The 19,785-nt window shown below is 35.0% G+C and overlaps 1 protein-coding gene across 1 annotated transcript in view; it reads right to left on the reverse strand.

Moving 5' to 3' along the window:
- The window catches only part of SETD2 (SET domain containing 2), a 77,755-nt gene extending 58,996 nt beyond the window's left edge, over positions 1 to 18,759 (reverse strand). The window contains 8 exon segments of the mRNA XM_025048923.1: positions 2,311 to 2,437; positions 4,292 to 4,389; positions 6,119 to 6,196; positions 7,150 to 7,273; positions 10,119 to 10,247; positions 12,529 to 12,660; positions 13,301 to 17,658; positions 18,672 to 18,759. Of these exon segments, the coding sequence (XP_024904691.1) occupies positions 2,311 to 2,437; positions 4,292 to 4,389; positions 6,119 to 6,196; positions 7,150 to 7,273; positions 10,119 to 10,247; positions 12,529 to 12,660; positions 13,301 to 17,658; positions 18,672 to 18,713 (5,088 nt within the window). The 5' untranslated portion in view covers positions 18,714 to 18,759.
- Between the last annotated feature and the right edge of the window lie 1,026 nt (positions 18,760 to 19,785).

Genomic DNA, 19,785 nt, shown 5'->3' on the forward strand with positions numbered 1-19,785 from the left:
CAGGAGACAAGTAAAACTAGAGTTACCCTCTTCATTCTGGATCATTCCTCCATCTGGGCAAAGTTTCATCCAAAACATTCCTATTCCAAAATAACTTCTCATCTAGAGCATGACTTCAGCCCACTAAATGACCAGATTCATGTTACAACTAATTCACTCTACAATACAAAGGACGATATTGATACTGAATAAATGAATACTAGAATAAAAAACAAGCAAACAAAAAACAAGAACACCTACACCTTGGTTCTTTGAGTTTGTTCTTTAATCTTAACAGGAAAGTAGAAAGACATTGGGTATTGGTATGATAGAGGTATAATACTGCCTAAGAAACCATCATACAACAAGGACACTCCTACCAATAATGTAGTTTTTTTAAAAATGTGTTTATTCTTTAAGTTTTGAAAACAAGAAATAGCCAAAGGTAAGTTTTTATGGAGATTAAACATATTAGGTCAATATGTTTAATAGCTATTTTCTGGCTATTCCGGTAAACTATCAATTATATGAAGTAAGAATTAAAAATAAAAGCAATCTTAATGAAGTTTAAAGAAAAACTTCCTGTAATAATGAAGTCAAGAAGGCTAATAATAGGCTATGACCCAGTGACTCCACTTTCAGGTATACACCTTAGAAACGTGTGGAAGAGACTGTGCAAAGATATTAACTGTTGACATTAAGACCAGAAAGCCAAAAACACAAGTGTCCATTAGTAGGAACATAAGTAGATAAACTGTTATATGATGAAAGACTTTACAGCAGTTAAAAAATATATGTATGTATCGACATGGATCGAATTTTAAAATAAGAATAAAAAACAAATTGTAGATATATTCATATGTATTATATCGTTTCTAAAACACTCCTAAAACTCTACACAAAACAACTCAATATATTTTAAAAAGCAGAAACATTGGCTGTTACGACCATCTTTTTCTCAGAGTTGGGAGGGGATGGGACTGCTCTCCCTCTCTGTTTGACTGCAGTGCAAAACAATGGTTAAAAGTAAAGATAAGAGCTAGACTAGTTCATTTCCATCACTTATGCACGACCTGTAAGCTCTCTGTGCCTTTGTGTTCTCATCTGTAAAACAGGGAAAATCCTTGTACCTTATTTAAGGGTTTGAGAATTAAATGAGTTAATGTGTCAAGTGCTTAGTGCTTGGCACACAGATACACTAACACAATACTCTAAAGAGCATCTGTTCATCTTGGGCAGTAGAAATATGGGTATTTGTTATAAACTCTCCTTTCTGCATTTTTTAAATGGCCCTTTACGGGGTCCTTTTTTGGATTTTTAAATGGCCCTTTCCAATACTTTTTGCTATGTCTTCTTAGAGAATTCACATTCTCCATAATTAATTCTCTCTAATTAATTTGGGCTTACTGACCACCTTGTAACCATTATACTTTTATCTCCTTCCCCTATTATGTTTTCTAGCTCCTCATCTAAACAGTAAGATTGATGCCATTTATAATTCTTAACAGTAATGGTCCCGGTAATGAGCTAACTGCAAAAGAATCACAGAGGGATATACTGACTAACACCTATATCCCCCTAGCTCCTTCTTCTAGCCCTCAACTAATTCACAGGTCTTGGAACAGGCCCAGAAATGTACATTTTCATTATGGACTCTGCCAGGTGGTTATGAGGCTGAGAAACAATGCTCTGAAAAAGGGATCCTCAGAAAAAGGGAGGGGGAATTTTTAAAAACAACACAAAGTCCTAGTCCCAGTTAAGAGTCCCTTTAGTAGAAAGATACCTCCTGCTCCAGTAGTAACCTGGGTGAGCTGGGGTAGAAAAAAGGCTATTAACTACTCTTTTAATATATATAATAAAAAGACCATCTGCAACTGTTCCTTTCTCACTCTTGGGTTGTCTGTTACCTCTCAAAACACTTTATTTTCCAAGGAGGGTTTTCGTAGATTTTAAGAACACTTGCAGACTTTAGAGTTCCAAACAAAAGACAAACCCAATATTAAAAGATTAGAAATATAGATCAGACTTAAGTGAGCTAACAAATAAACATTTTATTTGTACTTAGGATTAGGAGTTTTACAGGCTCTGAAAAACTATTAGCCCATGTGTTTTCAAGAAGACTTCAATAGTTCTCAGTACCCAATTCTAATAGTTATTTGTCTATGAACGTGAAATAAAAATAGCAACCATCCATCCCTCTTTTCTATGATTATTTCATCTGATCCTGAATTTCTCTGGTTGAAATTTTGACTTTTCAAACTTCAACTGGAAAAGCTACCTCCCTTTGTAAAATGTATATGGTGAAAGTTGAAAGGAGAATGGAACACTTACTGAATCCTTCTTACGAGATCGTTCCTTCTTCATTTTCCCTCCTGCTGCTCTGATGCTGACTCTATTCTCTCCTCCCAGGTAACCACGGCAATTGGCTGACCCACAGAAACATTTCTGAGCTTCTTTTCTGTTCAAGAAGCATAGGAAAGATGTCGGTTATGTGAAAGTAAACTGTAAAAAAATGTCGACAATATAATAATTACAAGAGATGAGTTAGTCTAGCCTAAATAAAAACAATTAATTTGAGACTCCAACAAACCTGATAATATCTAATGCAAACGCATGAAAATTGCTCCGAAAAAATATTCATTCTTTTCCCAATTTTCTTTTACTAGTAGACAAAAGTAGCCAAGAAGTTAATGAGTAATTTCTCCATTGTATAAGACTACCTACTAATATATGAAAATAAGAGATCATATACATATTTGGGCTAAGAACTAAATTACTTAAATAGTTTAATTGCTTAATTACATCGATTACTTATATGTAAATATTTAACTGGCATATAGAACAAAATATTATTATAAACGGATATACGCAGAGGTAAAATTCATTATTAGTATAGGATACTTAAAAGGAAACACACGATTATTAAAAGTTATCATCATATAAGGATGAGACACTAATAATAAATATAGTAATAAACATAACCACGGAGTTAAGGAAAAGTTGTGGAAAGAACACAGGCCCAAGTCTATAGGCCTGGGTACAAACTACCTCTGCCATTTACTTACTGTGTGACCAGAGAGAGCTACCTGTGGTAAACATGAAAGACTATTCCCAAAGCAAACTGATATTTAGTATACGACAGTAGCAATCAGAGGCACAAAAATAAATTAGTCAATAAATAGAGCAGGGAATCGCAAATAGCACTTGATTTCCAGTCTCCCTTCCTTCAAGGAGGACAGTGAGAACACAAGAGAAAAAATATGGAGCCCTACACAAAACCTAGTCTGCACTCATCCTCCGAATACTTGACCATTGCCTAGATCCATCAGTTCATGAGGTGTTGCAAAACAGTAATACTGGTACTACTTCATTTATTAGCTGAAACAACCTCTATTAAAACTTCCCCTCATCAACTATTTGGTTAAATCTGAAGTAGAATTCACTTGGAAAAGGCAAGATAAATGCTTGACTTTTTTCCCCCTTTTTAAATTTTAAATTAGTTTTCAAAATCATGAATTGGTTCTCATCAATTATGATGAATGCGGTTTTATTTTTAAAGTACCATTAAAACTCATAGATTTTACATACTATGTCTCAAATCACTGCAGTTATCATCCTTACCGATGCCTTAAGTGTTACTAGGAACTCTCCCACTTCTGGTAAGTGAGCCTATTCAAGGTAGCTCCTGAGTCCCTTTGACATGACCCTCCTATTCTTTTTATAACTGGCTTTCTTGTATGACGAGATAATCCAGGATCATCTTATTCAATTCCTGTCTTGAACCTGAAATAAGACATTGCTCCAAGGAATCCTGTTCTTTTTAGAGGGGTTTTATAAAACCACAATATAGGTGCTAGGGGTACTCACTGTTATTGCGTCAGTTATTGATTTTGGTAGATAAAACTAGGTAACAAATTTTTTTCAGAGTACAATATGGTATAGATGAGACAAGATTAATCATGAGTTGATAACTGACAGATGAATGAATACAGAGATGTATTGTACTACTCTCTTTACTCACACATACTGCTGACATTTCTATAATAAAGTGTAAAAAATTACATTAGAAACAATTATATAAATAAGACGGCATGAAGTTCAGAGGAAAATTATGTCGTTCATGTACAATATCCTTTAATGGCCAAAAGTGTCATACAGTAGGAAAAAACACACAAAATTGAAATAGCACATTATACATAGGAGCTGGTAGTATATAACTTCATAGTAATTCACATCAAAGCTTTTTATCTCTATATGTGTAGAGTCTATTTCCCCATCAGAAGCAGCAAAACATAGTAGAAACAATACTTACCCGTATCTTTGGAACTGATAGTCAAATGTTAACTCTGAGCCTGAAGGAACCAGCTTGGTGGTAAAAAACCCAACCCTCAGCTGTCCATTCACAGTCCACTGAGATGGTGTTTTTAAAAGAAAAGAAATTAGTAACTGATTAATCTATGTGGTTTTTCTTTTAAGATCATCATTCTCAACCTTAATTATGCATATGCTCCTTTAAGACAATAAAGTGTTTTCCAAATAGGTAAATAGGGAACTTTTTTCTTTAAATAAACTAACATATTTAAGTGTTACTCTTATTTAATGAACTATTAGATTGAATATCATCTATAATTTGTCTCTAATAAAACTGCTACTTTAACTAATCTTAATACACACATTTCCACACAGTAAAGATTCACTCGTACTAAAAATAGGCAAATTGGGTGCCCCTGAGTATCACAGACAAACTTATATTAAAAGTAACTATGTTCCAAGAGGAGATAGGGTATAGAACCAGGGGGAAATGATGCCAAAAGTTTAATTTCATGAAGCAGTGGTCACATGGTTAAGTGTAGTGAAAGGGAAGGGAAACATCAGAAGAGATGCATAAAACTCAAAAATTAAAATGGAGGTAAATACACAGGGGTTAGACCTTGTAGTTCCAGAATATGTAAGATGTAAGTTGACTGCAGAACTCCTGACCAGACCATTTTAACATGTTCTTGATGAAAAAAAGCAGACTTAAAACAATGAAAGGACACATTCCAGTTGGAGTCTCAAAGCTAGACATGTGGCTCCAGCTGCAGGCAAAACTAGAACCAGAACTTAGGTTAAATGATTCCAGATTGGTTCCTCCTATTCACTATATGGATTGGCTCTTAGAAAGAGCTATATCTATTAGCACACAGATCAATGGGCCATAAGTATCCAGGAGTCAAAAGCACTATTTCAGTATAAGAGGTAATTGTTGATATATATTTTTTAGGGAGTGGGTCCAGAGCTTCCTTAACCTAATAATGTGTATATATATATATATATATATGTATGTATGTTATACTATGGTTATGAAAGGGAGCATTTCTATTCTTAGGAAATACACACTGAGGTAAGTATTCAGGAAAACTTATGTTTTACAAATGACAGGGTGCTCAAAATGATAAATCCATTTATCAAATGTGATGTAACAAGTGTTCACTATGCCAGGCACAAGGACTTGTTAAAAAAAAAAAAAAAAAAAAGCAAGACCAAAAGCCTGGCTTTATTGAGGAGGTGCAGTGTACCCACATGCACACCACATATAACACCTCTCATCTGTGGACATTCGGCCCCTTATTATGTTATTAAACAATCAAATATGGCACCTGGATAAGAGCTGATAAAAATCTGAATAGTACACAACTGGACTTAATCAAAATTAAAATTTAGTTTTGTATTTTGGCACCTTTGAAATAATATCTAAAATTCGTGGCAAAGAGAGGTGACAATTAAATGCAATGGGAGTTTCCTATTTGGATCCTAGACCAGAAAAATGACAGATGGCAAAATATGAGTAAGGTCTTTAGATTTGCTAATAGTTAACAGTACTTCCTAGATTGAGTGATTGTATTATGATTATATACAATGTAAATATATGGAGAAGCTAGGTGAAGGATGGTATACAGGAACTTGACTATTTCCACACTATTTTATAAATCTAAACTTATTTCAAAATAAAAATTTTAACAGAGTATAAAAAATGATTTAAAAAAGATTAAAAATTTTTAAAAGGTATATAAAAAATATACCTTTGATAGAGGATCTAAAATACGCAGAACAGCAATCTTGAACAAATATCCCAAACTCTAAATCTACTTCAACTTACTTTTTGAGTCTCACAGTTTGGTTCACAGCTGTGATTCATGAAACGAGAGCAATTTCCTTTCTGAGTGGCATCTATTATCTAGGGAAAAGGGTAATTTAAGAGTTAAAAATAAGACCTTAAAATATGCTTGCATTTTGCAAAGGAAAGGCATTAAGTAAATTTAAAATCCCATACCCTACACCCTTTCCTTTAGGGAACTCTCTCATACTTTACACATCGAAGTGTAAGGACCTTCCTCTGGAAGATCTGCTAACTATAAACACTTTACCTACAGGCAAAATTATCTCCGTATCTATCACCATCTCTCTCATTTACTTCTAGCTATTTCTTACATCCTACTATATTCCAATCTCACTTCATGTGTGTATATATAACTTCATTTTAAAGTACCTGCTATACCACAGCAGTAAATCCCAAATTTCAGTGTATATGTGAATCTTCTGGAGAGCTTATTACAACTTCTGCTGGGCCTACCCACAGAGTTAGATTCAGCAGGTCCTGGGGTCACCCCTAGAATTTAGATTTCCAGACTGAACATAGAGACAGATTAGAGAATCTAGCTAAATTCTATTAAGCCAGATAGTAAAGAGATTTGTATAAATGTAAAACAATGGCATTCTTCATTTAAAAAAATGTTTTTTGAAAAAATTTTCATAAAAGCATGCTATATGTGTCAATATATAATGGGCTTATTATTATTTTAAATGATTTATTAAATATTTTTCAATTTCTCAGCTTTAATTTTTAATATAATAAATGATGACAAATATAATCCACATAAACAGAAGCACTTTGGGGGTCATCAATAATTTTTTAAGAGTTGTAACATGAAGCATGTATACTGACATTTACATAGATGTTAAGTACCTACCTCTTCCAACCTTTTTGTAAATGAATAGAAGCAAACTATACACACTGTTCTGCCTCTCGTTTTTGTCACTTATTTTAGAAATCAGTCCATATCAATAACCTTTTCAAACTCAACAACTTCCAGATCTGTTTTTTAAAGCAAACATATGCAAGCTGCTCACCTCATCATTCTTCAGGGCCATGAAATAGTAGTGGATGTTTTTGTTTCGTGCATACTCCTTTACCCGGGCTTTAAACTCTTTATGATCAAGTACCTCACCACAATATTCCAGGACAAAGGTATTCCTGACAAAACAAAAAGAAAAAAATAGCACTTCCTGCCTAGGAGCACTTTCCTATATGGAAAACACATATATCCAAGCAACAATAATGAATTTAAAGAAATACTGCAAAGTGGATAAACCCAATATTACACAGGACATAATTAAATGTAAAGTATCTAGCATCCAATCAAGGTTAATTTTCTCCTTCCTAATACTTTTCAAAGGATGTTGACTCTAAGCAGCTTTTGTAATGTATACAAAGTACCGAGATGCATATCCTTGCTCTAACTCATATTAAAAGAAACTTGCAAGTCTGGTTTCCATTATCATGAAAAAAGTGATTCAAAGCTGAAGAACAGCTCTGAAGAAATTGGGAGGCAATGAAAAATTAGAGGCTTCATGTTCTAGTAAAGAAGAAGGAAACTTAAATATAGCAGCTCTTCTATTGCCTTTACTCTCAAAAGGTCTCTAATGATGTTAAAGATCAGTTATGCTGTTTCTCTGGCTGTATTCTCTGTGAGTTCAATAATTATTACGAAATGCTCTCCTTGGCTTCAGTTACCTTCTATTCTTGATTGTTCTTTCCTTGGTTTGTTCCTATTTTTTCTCTATTGAAGATATTAAAAGCTCATTCTCATCAATGACTTCATGTATTAACTTCATATAGACAAATGCTTCTCATGTTTTGGTCCCCAGTTCTGATCTGAAATGAATGCCCTGCCCAGAAGTCTTATCTTACTTCTTCAAAATAAATATACCCTAACTCTAACTAGAGATTTTTAAAATGTGAAAAGGCAAATCATTCGTATTTGTTTACAACATATTAATATAATCAATACACTTGTTATATAAGGAGTTAACTAGTTGACTGAAAAAAATTAAACCCTCTTAGTTAAAAACAAATGAGAAAAGAACTATGTAAAGAAGCAAAACTCAAAAACAGGATTAGAGAAATTTATAATGGATATATACATGCACTTGTGTAGCAGTCCATCGCAAATGCTTTTAGGTCTCAATAATCAAAATCTATTACTCATAGATAATCCTGAAAAGTCAAATTATTATCTTTATAAACAATACTTAAATTTTCCTTTCTAAATTCAAAAGTTTATCATTTTGTAAGAAATGTACTAGAATGATCACAAAATTTGAGCTCCTATAATGTTGGACTCTCCATGTCTAGAATTAGTGCTCGCCCTTGAGATAAAGAAAAATGATACATTGCTGGCTGCCACGTAAATTAAATGTGATAATGACTACAAAACACACCTTATGCAGGATCTAGAACCTCAGAAGGAAAAATATGTCCATTTTCTCCCCTAAAAAAAACTAAATTATCCTCCCTGAACTTGTTTATTTAAAGCTCATTGAAGCCCTGGGACATATAGGTATTATGTCCATTTGACAGACAAGATAGAAGTTAGAAAAGCTAGGTGATCAGCATGAGGTCACAAAGCTCAACATACAGCCTGGGGTTCAAACTTCACCTGAATGACTGCTTTATATTATAAAGACACTTTTTTCTATTACACTAAAATATTCGATTCTGATGACGCTGCTCTCAAATCACCTCTACATTTAGATAAAGTTCTTAAATACCAGAACCTGACCAACCACTAGGTCACTCAGAGTAGAGACTTCACACCATCTGCAAGTATGAAGGATAAGCCAATCAACACCCACAGATCTAACAGTTTGGGCTTAATGAAACAGCTGAGAGAAGAGCCTCAAAGTCCTCAGTAACTTAAGAAACACAGGAGGATTAACCAGACCCTTCAGTTGCTTAACCTACAAAAAATCTAAATGAGGCCAATGTAAAAGCATGCCATGCAGTCCTTAAAACTGGCGAGACAAATTGAGATTTTTAGAAAAGTTAAATGTCTTAATTAAAAACAAACAAAAAAAAACAAAAATAAAAATCCCACCAAACTGGCATGAAGTGTTTAAAGCTCCTGAAGTCAGAGGCACTGTTACTTATGATTCTTAATTTTTGTCTAGTCTGAAATTGCTCCCGGCTTAATGAGGTCTCTTTTACTGAACTCTTTAAAGTCTGTTAAAGGCAACAGTTCTCCACTGTGGCAGGCAGAAGGGTGGAAAAGGGTAGAAACTGTCACTATCACTGCAAAGCTTGATGGCTATAGCTGTGGAAGGTTTAAGGGTTAAACGTGAGGTCTGCAACTCTTTTTTAAATTTATCAAAAAGATGGATAAAAAGATGGGCAGATGGAAAATATATAAAAAACAATAATAAAACACATGTAACCTGTATATATTTAACTTTAAAAGAAAAAGGCACTCAACTTTCATAAGAATATTTTAATACGTAATATATAAGAAAACGTGTTTAAAAGAAATACTGACTATGGTATAAAATAAAGTGAACTTTTTATTGCATTGCATATAAAGAAGTTACGTGAGTTACACGGAGGGCAACATTTATTCATTCAAAAAATGTTTACTGAGTGTCTATCGAGTATGCTTTAATTCTCTACCTCAATATCCTCATCCTAACTCAATTTTATATAAACTAATAGATTCCATCCCACTCCTTTTTATAGTTCCATAGTGATTTGGAGGGTCTACAGCAAACACTCAGTACTTGCTTGGAATCAAAAAAAAAAAAAAAAAAAAGCTATTAGACAAATAAGGACCTAACTAGTTCAATTGTTACAAGTGACAAAATGCTACACACACGGTTTTTTCTCCCTAAAAGTGGAATTTTTTTTTTTTTAACAAACTAGGTAGTAAGTGGTCATTCTATAATCATTATTAAACTTCAACATAATAGACAAATTATTTTCCTACAAAGTATCTAACCAATTTCAACAACACAAAAATGAAGTGAAAGGTTATTAAAACATAATTTACGAAGGAAGGTCTTTGGCAGCTCTCAAGCCCCAGCCTTTCTTTTCTGTGAGTATGACTTCCACATCCGCATGCTGTTTTCTCTGAAACCGTCTATTGGAACAATAATCCCCATTTGGACATCGAGAAGAACTGAAATGAGAAATGGAGAAAGTGAATTCTTCAAAGTACTAAAGGAACCAAACACGTTTGCTCATATGTGTTTTGTAACCACATAGTATATACATATCTTTATGGCATAATCAGCATGTGTGTGATAAACCTCCAAGTGGGCCTTCCTCAGTAATTCTTTCCATCACGAAGGGATTCCTGATAACCAAGTACCTGCACTGTTACTTAAACAGATGATGCCTACCATACAGTCTTGTCATCTAGTCATCACTTGCTCCCTGGGTGTTTAGAATACATTTCCAGGCTGCATATAAGCTTGCAGTACTCTTGACAACTCTTCAGAGCTAACTTATTCTCTATCAGTGCTCCTTCTCTTATATTCCATTCCAATAGTCATTAATTTGAACTTCTGAATGTAGCTAACTACATTTAAGAGAAACCAAAGTCGTCATTCTTGTTCAGAGTAAACACAATATAAAGTAGCAAGCCTCCTCTCCCATGGCTATTAGAGAAAAAGAAAATAATGAAATCAGAAACATTCACTAAATTCTTCATACTCTAAAACTGGCAGAAACAAAGGTTTTAAATACTCAATCATTTCTAATCATTTCCAACACATTATTACTTACTGCCGAACCATATCCCATTGACACATGGGATATGGAGAGATAATGAAAAAAAGAGATACAATAGCAGTGCCTACCCGTGTATGGAAACAGGAAACGAGGCCTACTTGAGGAAATGGGAATAAAAATAAGGATAACTGGTAAGAAAGGTAGGTTGCTGGGAGATGGAAAGGCAGGTTGTTGACATACTATGAATGGCTCTAAATGTCAGACTAAATTTTAACTTAATCCTGAGAACTACTAAAAGTTTCAGTGTGGGAATAACACAAAGAAACTGTGTATCTCATAAGTATTTAGCAAGGTTGGCAAGAAAAGTCAAAAGACTGCAGAGACTAGGGAAACAATGTTAAATTAAGAGAACAACGTTAACTCTTATGCCTCCTCTTCTTACATGTGTAGTGTCATCTCTACTTTTAGTTTAGGTAAAGGAATACCAAAAATGCTTTCTATTATTTTTTGAAGTATATGTTTCATTTTTATAACACAATAACATGAGCAAAACCAAAAACTGAGCTTTGAAAGAAAACACCTTCAGTAATTCTAAAAAATAAGGTACCTACACTATAAATAACCTTAATATTCTTTCCATGTTACAAATAAAGATAGGATTTTTAAATTAGATTGGTAAAAACAATTTATCACCCATTTTTTAATGTAAAGATGTTTATTGTTTATAAGAAAACTATAGAAGCAAATGTCTATCAACAGAAGATTAATTCTCAGGGATTAACTATGAATAGAATATGTATTGAAGCCAAGGGAAAAATTTAGGTAGGCCTATATATATAGCTCTGAATAGGTTTCCAAAACATATTTAATTAAGGTGTCAGGAGAAGAATGAGGGGGAACAAAGTTTTAAAAAGTACATATCATAAAAATTTCATTTCTATACATAAAGAGAGAAAATATTTACCTATGTTGGCATAGGCATAAAAACTATTTAAAAAATTGCTACATATCCATTCCTTTCTTGCTACACCCGCTTGTCCTTTCACATTGAATATCCATACCATCAAAGGAAAATGGGTAAACAAAGTCTTTAAACTGTAATTCATAGAAACTAAGAAAGATGTATAAACTGAATTCCCGAAAGTTAGGGGTCCCTCTCACTGTCTTCTTCTCTGTTCCTCTGAGTCTCTCTCAGGCTCTCTCACTCTCTGCCTCTCAGAGGAGACCACGCTATCTATGGAGTGTTACCCCTTCTCTTATAAACTTTCCTTTGGCTCTTAAAAAAAAAATACAACTATTTGGAAAGACTACAAATAGAGAGATTGAGGTTTGGGCGAGGAAGACATTTTATTTTGTGCATTTTTGAAATGTTAAGGTTTTATTTCATAATACAAGCTAAAAAGTACCAACACTTACCTCTCAAGACATGAACATTACAAGAAATAAAAAGTGATTAGAAAAAAATTAATAATACCATGTTAGCATTTCAAAGCTACTTTAGAGCATTTACAATGTGTACTATTTACAATGAATACATTAAAAATCTAACGCATAGGGAAATTTGTCTCCTTATAAATACTATTATACATCAGAGATTGTATTGCTTATAAATACTTAACAACAGGTAGAAGGAAAAAGGTTAAATTTTACTCTCCATTAATAATTCTTTTTACTATTTCAAGACATTAAGTAGAATGGTTGAACAAAAGCAGAGCATTCTCACTTACCATTCAATCATGAGGAGACGATTAAGACAATCTTCTCCACATGCGATTTCACCTTGAGCTCTTTCATCTTTAGAAAGAGGTGTACACTCACACTGCATTCGTTTAATATCCCGATGGGATTTATTCTTCTTTCTATTGGGTAAAATTTTATAAAAACTGTTTAAATAAATCTCCTGGCAATGATACAACATATACGACCAAATATGTGCTAATTCTCATTGGTTTTACATTTAATGATTCCGGTTCAGTCAATCATTCAAAAGGAAGAAAATATCTAATCACTGAAATTTGCGAGACTGAAAACACTAAGAATTGTGTTGCGAAAAAGATGAGAAGTAACCTCAGCCTTGTTCTACTCTAGTTTCAGCTTTACAAAGTACCTAAAAATACTTCATTCTGAACATTTTTGAAAAGGGAAAAAATCCAACATAACTACTGCTTTTCTTCTCTAAGAGCAGACTATTTTGCTGGGGTTTTGTTTCATTTTCTGTCATTGTTTCACATGTAAAAAGAATTTAAGAAAAACTGGGCTGGACTGTTATACTTTTAGAACCAAAACAGGTAATAATACCAAAAAATAAAGAAAATTAGACATCGCCTTCCTAGAAAAAATAAAATTGGGGGAGAAATTCCATGCCATCGAATCTAAATAGGTAAATGAACTTTAAAATTTTTTAATTTATATTTTGTCACACAACTGTATTTCATACAATTAAGTTCATATATTCAATTGCTGAAAGCTAATTTTAAAATTTATAATTATTAGGCTTACCTTTCTGTTAAATAAACATTTTCTTCAATCAGATCAAAGTAACAAGGCATCTTTCCTTGCTTGGCACATTCCTTCCATCGCTGTGGGTCCCTGAAGTCTTCCATGACACAGGAAGGCCCAACCAGTGCTGAGCCTGAGGGCACTGCTGTCTCACTCTGCTCTACCTCCACCCTAACTTTCTTTCTGTCTTGAAGATCACCATCACTTTCAGAATCACTCTCCAATTCCTGCCTCCTTTTTTTAGGAGGCCCTCTATCTTTCATATCATTTTTTTCTAAGTTTTTTAAAAGATCTTTCTTTTCATTCATAGCTAAAGAGTCCTTAATAGAATTGCTGCTTATTTCAGGGGCTTGCACTGACCCCTTGTCCTTCCGAAGGTTCACAAATAACATACTGGACTGGCTTGAAAAGTGAGATCCTCCACGTTGTTCCCAACTCTCTTCTTCCTCACGATCATCTGTCAAGGAATCTGGTACCTGTCCTTGAATTCGCTCACACACAACCCCAGTTCCAGGAGGTCTACCTGCTGACCTTGGATCCCAGTAGCCATTGCCTTGCCAGTAATTACGGGTCCCACCATACTGTTCTATACTTTGCTGATACTTGTGTCCACCACAGGCTCCATAGCTGCTGTCAGGCTGCTGATATGTGGTAGTAGGCTTTTCTTGTTGAGAGAAGTCCCACCCTATGTTTCTCAGCTATTCCGATGAATTGAAGCCATCCACTCGGGAGATCTCACAAGAGGAAGGAAAATTCAACTCCATTCTTCCCAGTCTACTATCTGGCCTACTAGGGAAAGTGATCTGTTGCCGACACTTATTTGGGACATCTTCAAAATCATCAGAATAAACTGGTAGCTCTTCTTGCTGCCTAGAAGCTATTTTGGCTTTCATTGTTTCCTCAGAATTTGGATAACCAAGAGGGTCGGATTTCACATCAGTATGACTTGTACTATCAACTCCATCACTCTGAGGATGAGCAATTTCAGGCAAGTGGTTATCTATTTGTTTTCTGCTAGGCTGTGTAAAAGAAATTTCTGGATTCTTCTCTGTTCCTTTATGAAGGAAGAACTTCTCAGTTTGAGGACAGGCTTTACTTGCTATACTCTCAAATTTTTCCTCATATGAATGTCTCCTTGGCTCCAATCTCTCATCTTCCCAGTGGTCAGAATAGTGTCTATAACTTTGACTGCTCCGAGAAGAACATGGACTTGTTTCTTCCATGGGCAAAGTAGAATTCTTTGGCACAACCACAACAGACTGAAGACGGTTTCTTGGAATACTGCTATCATCAGAATCTGTATCTTCTGAATCACTTTCATCACTTGAACTTTCTGAGGAACCAGAATAATCTTCATGAACAGTAGACACGATCTCTGAGGCATGACCACTACTATCACATTTTAAGGTACATGTCACACAGTCACTGTCTTCCATGGTTAAATTTAAATCGCAAGAAGAAAATACGACTTCTGAATCATCAGAAGTATGTTCATGTCCTCTTCCTCCTTCTTCATCTAAAGAGATTTCTGGTCTTCCTCTTTTATCAGGCAATATGGAATTCTCTTCTTCTTGAGGCTCATGAACACATTTCCCAGATAACCCATTATTATGCCTCTTTTCCCAGGAAGCAAATCCTCTTCCTGAATCAGGAAGGCCACTACCTCCGTCTGCTATCATTTCTTTTTCTGCATGCTTTAATAACTCTGTGCTTTTCTTCTTCAGCACGACATCCAAAACTGGAGATGTGTTCTCTCCACAATGCAAGAGAGCTAAACTGTCCATTTTTATTCCTGGTGGAAGACTCTGAAGAGATGAAGCAATGCCTGAACTCCCTACTGGTTGATATAAATCATCAAAATGATTAACAGAAGCTGAACTAGTGCTACCAACACTCTGCTTATAATCTTCACATGAAAATTTTGAGTGCTGATCTGTCAGATTTCTATTATCACATATAACTTTTTTTGATTTCAAATGCACATTCATAAAGCTATTTGAAGAAATCTTCATAACTGAAGGCTCATTATCTTCAGCTTCAGAGTGACACAAAGAAGGGTTGTCATCTGAAGTACAGTATACATCTGAATCTTTGGTTTTACAGCAAGACACTCTCATATCAACTGGTTCTTTGACTACTGTTTTGGAATAATCTACATTCACAACTGGCAAAGACATGAGTTTGTCTTGGTGTGGTGACACCAGAGGTTCTGTTTCTCTAAATGGGCTTTCTGATTTACTACACTGCATGCAAGTATCATCCAAGTCTTTTTCTTTACATCTGTTAATATTCTGAAATCCATTTGATGAAAGCATACATGCTTTGACCAAAGGGGATACCTCCGATCCAGTCACACTATCATCAGAAGACATCAAAGCAGTGTCAGTTTTAGAAGTGCAAAATGTTACCATATCAGGTTCTGCCCCAGGAGATCCATTTATATTTAATTCTATGGGGCAATAACTTCTTAATTGATCACTCTTCACTTTAGATAAAGAGTCTAGTTCTTTAATACTATCATGGCTCTCATGTCCAATATATTCAGACTTAAAAATAGGCGATTCCTCTAGCTTTTTAAATGTTGGTGAATCGTTTACTTGATTTGATGGAGATGGAGACACAGTCTTTTCCCTTTCAGAAATTTTACTAATCGTTCTTACTTCACTACCTCTTGAACAAGGAGTCTGTAAACTAAAAGAATGAGACTGTTTGATTTCTTCATTTAATTCTGTACAACAGAAAGAATTTTTAAATTTGTCAGACTTGGGTACAGATTTTGAAGGAGTAGATTTATAACGGGAAGCACTGTTTTCGTGCTTGGAATATGATGACCCCCGTCGGAATCCCAGCTCATTAGGGGGAGAACAACATCTTTTCATTACTTCATTTTCTGAAGTCCTTTTGGATTCTCTTTCTAGTTTTGAAGAATACTTTCCTCTTTTCTCCATCTCTAAATAAGAGGACTCAGTTTTGCAGTCCCTATCAGATTTAGAATGGGATGACGATGTCCTTAGGTCTCTATAAGAGGAGGAATGAGATGAGGTGCGCCTTGAGTATGTCTTCTTATACTCATCTTCTGAGTCAGAACTCTCTCGTGCCCTGTTATCTGTATATGGCCGAGAATAGCGTGCCCTCTCTCGATAAGGAGAACTCCTATGGTAGCGACGATCAGAGTCATAATAATGGGATCGTTCTGACCGGGAATAGGATAAGCTAGTCCTAGAGCCTCTGTCAGATCTAGAACGAGATCTGCTTCGCCTTCGCTCTCTCTCTGATCTACGAGAGGATATATACCGAGTATCTCTTTCAAGTTTTGAGTAGCTAAAATATTTATCATCTCTTTCTGTTTTAGATCGTGAAGATTTCCCTAAATCCTCACTTTTTAAAGGTGCTAAGCTCTTTTTTGAATCTCTTTCCTTTTCAATGTTTGCTGAAAATTTTAAATCATGGGATCTCTGACTTGAGGAAGTCCGAACAGAATCTTCATCAGATTCTGAACCAAAAAAGGTACCTTCAGATTGTGAGAATTTCTTCTTAGAACTTGTTTTTTTAGAGCTCAGACTACTCTTAGAACTATCTGGCATTTCTTCTTCCTTCCCAATATGGGAATCCTCTTTGTGTGAGGGAATATCTACTTGCTCATTCAAATTTTGAGTTATATGTTCTTCTGAACTATTAGATACAGTGTCCTGCTTAGTGTCCACTTCTGAAGATTCTGGTACAATTGTAACTGGTGGTTCCTTCAGGGCTCTAACTGCTACATCTACTGGTGCTGTCATCAGAACTGTTACTGGTGTATGAGACAAGGCCACTGGCTCTGTTACTTGTGCTGGTGGTGAAGGTGTTGTGGCTTGGGGAGGTGGAGGTGGGGGCGGTGGAGATGAGGGTGGCGAGTCTATAGTTGTTGATTCTGCTATGACTGCTGGTAATGGTACTGTGGGAGGAGGTGGAGATGTCACTGCTGTGGTAGTAGTCTGCGGTGGCCTGGATGTTACATGAAGCAGATGTTTCTTAAAATGAATTTTGCCTAATTCTACCCTTGATTTTGGTGGGGAAGATTCTTCTGTAGTAGATAAGGTATCTCCAATGTCCATTTTAATTTTAGGGGTCAAGTCTACTTGAAGAGGTACAGCTGGGGAGTTTGGAGTATCATTTTGCTTGTCATTGCCAAGTGCAGTCAGAAACCTGTTCTGCAAAGTTTTTTTTGTAAGGCTGAAGCTGAATGACACCTTCTGTCGTCCCTGTTCTTCCAAATTAACTTTTGTCTTGGTGCCTTTGGGCAAAAACCGACTAGAAGCAACACCTTTGAACATTGGTCCTTTGATGAAACCGGTCTTCTGCACATTTTCAATCTTTGCCTACGGATGAACAAAAACAAGCAGTTACTACCACAATAAAGTTTTTTTTTTTAAATGGCTAGCATCACGGTTTGAAATGTCAGGGAAATGAAAGGTCCTTTTTTAATGATTTACTAAGCTACATAAGCATTTTTTTAAAACTCTTCATTATGAAAATTTTCAAATATACTCTAAAATTTAGAGAATAGTATAGTATAGTAAGCCCCTAAGTGTCCACTCAAGTTTCAACAACCCAAGCTCCCCATTTCACTTATTTTACAGATGAGGTAACCAAACGAGGCCTTTCTGCCTTCTGGAAAACTACTCTGCCCTGGCACATTACCAGCCTCTGCCTGGGTCTCACACACTCAGACCATGCTGATTTATAATCTAATCCTACTATATGGGCTGCAACTATAATGTATAATCTAAGGAGACTTCTCCCTCCATTACCTCCCAAACCACCAAAAGAAATGGTAGGCTTTAGAAGTTAAATGCATAACCTAGGGCGTAGACGAGAACATTAGAAAAATCTACAGAAACAAACTCAAGACTAAATTAAAAACGGTACACTTGCCACTTGCAACATTTTTCTAATTGATGTTCTTTAACCAACTCTGGCTATTTAAGAGAATAAATTTCTCCCAACATGGTTAAAACCTGAAATCAGTTTTGAAAATTATACAGTAACCATTCAAGTGGGAAAGTATTTTCACATGCATTATCATAGAGTAGTGGTATTCAAATACTTTTAAGAAACAGAATCTACTTTTCAAATAAAATTTTACATGTATGCGCCATATGTAAAAACATGTCATGTCTCCAGAGCTGCCAGCTTCCTTTACCTTGCCTAAAGCTCTGGAAGCGTCAAAGTTTAAAAATCATTCTCTTGATGTATGTAACATTCCTCACTGTAATGAGTTACTGTACATCGAAAACCAAAAGTAAAAACTATTATTTCATTTCACATTCAAAAAATCTAAGTTTTAAATGTTTTCAATCCCATAATCAATGAATAACTAAATTATACTTACCTCATTTTCTTCTTCTCTATTGCCATCCAACCAAGAAAGCATGCAAAAGAAAAAGAAACCATAAATACTTAAAACCAATTGAAATGAAAATTGTTTTTTATTTAAACTTAGGATACCTACAACCTACAAGTATATTCTACACAGCCTCTCCAGTCCTTCACTGCCTCAGTTACATTTAGTACAGCAAATATTTATTGAAGATAGTGCCATGTAGTGTGCTAGGTGCTAGAGATAAAAGGTGAATAAAGCTGAGTCCTCTGCCCTTAAGAATCTTATAGTTTCCTACAAATACAAAATATAATTTTGTTACAAAAGTAATTCCAACATAATGGAGTGAATACAAAGATAAAATGTGCAATGTAACAGCAAAGAGTAACTCAGTTTAGTGGAAGGATAGAGATGCAAAGAATTCCTTCCTACAAGAAAAGATTAGTCTTTGAAGAATATATTTGTAGGGAGATCTCAGCAAAGGCACAGAGATTAAAGCACAGAACTATATATGCAAGTAAACTATAAACAGTTCAATATTACCCAAATGAGGTGAAGCAGGGTGCAGAGGCCAGATTTCTCCTGAAGAGAAACATTTTATCTTACAGATTAGTATTTCTTAATCTTTTCTGGTATACATTCCACCCAGTTCCTTTGCTGAATGCAAGGTATACACTCTGTTCCACTTCATAGCACATTTGAGTTCTCAGTTATGTTCTAACTTAAAGGTAACCACAATGACTAAGACATCCAAAGCCAAAGGTGAACCAGTGTACCTAGGCATACTGGGGAAAAGGGAAGCTACAAAAAAGGCTATAGGCTATGACATCCCAATTTATATTTTAAGCAGGTCACTCTGTAGGCTATGTGGCAAGACTGGAGTACTATAATGTTTTAAATACTCCTTAAAAATATATAAAAATAAATAAAAAATAAATTAAATAAAAATTAAAAAAAATTTTTTTAAATAAATGCCCCTTAAAAGAAATGTATAAAAACTCTTCTCCCAAACTGTAGGCCTGACTATACCATAATTCAGTCCATTCACCAATGTCCATGGTAGTAGCCACATAAACCAAGTAATGAAGGGGAAAAATAGCTGGCAGTACATGGATGAAACCTGAAG

This window comes from Pteropus alecto, unplaced genomic scaffold (assembly GCF_000325575.1).
Source record: "Pteropus alecto unplaced genomic scaffold, ASM32557v1 scaffold156, whole genome shotgun sequence".
NCBI lineage: Eukaryota > Metazoa > Chordata > Mammalia > Chiroptera > Pteropodidae > Pteropus > Pteropus alecto.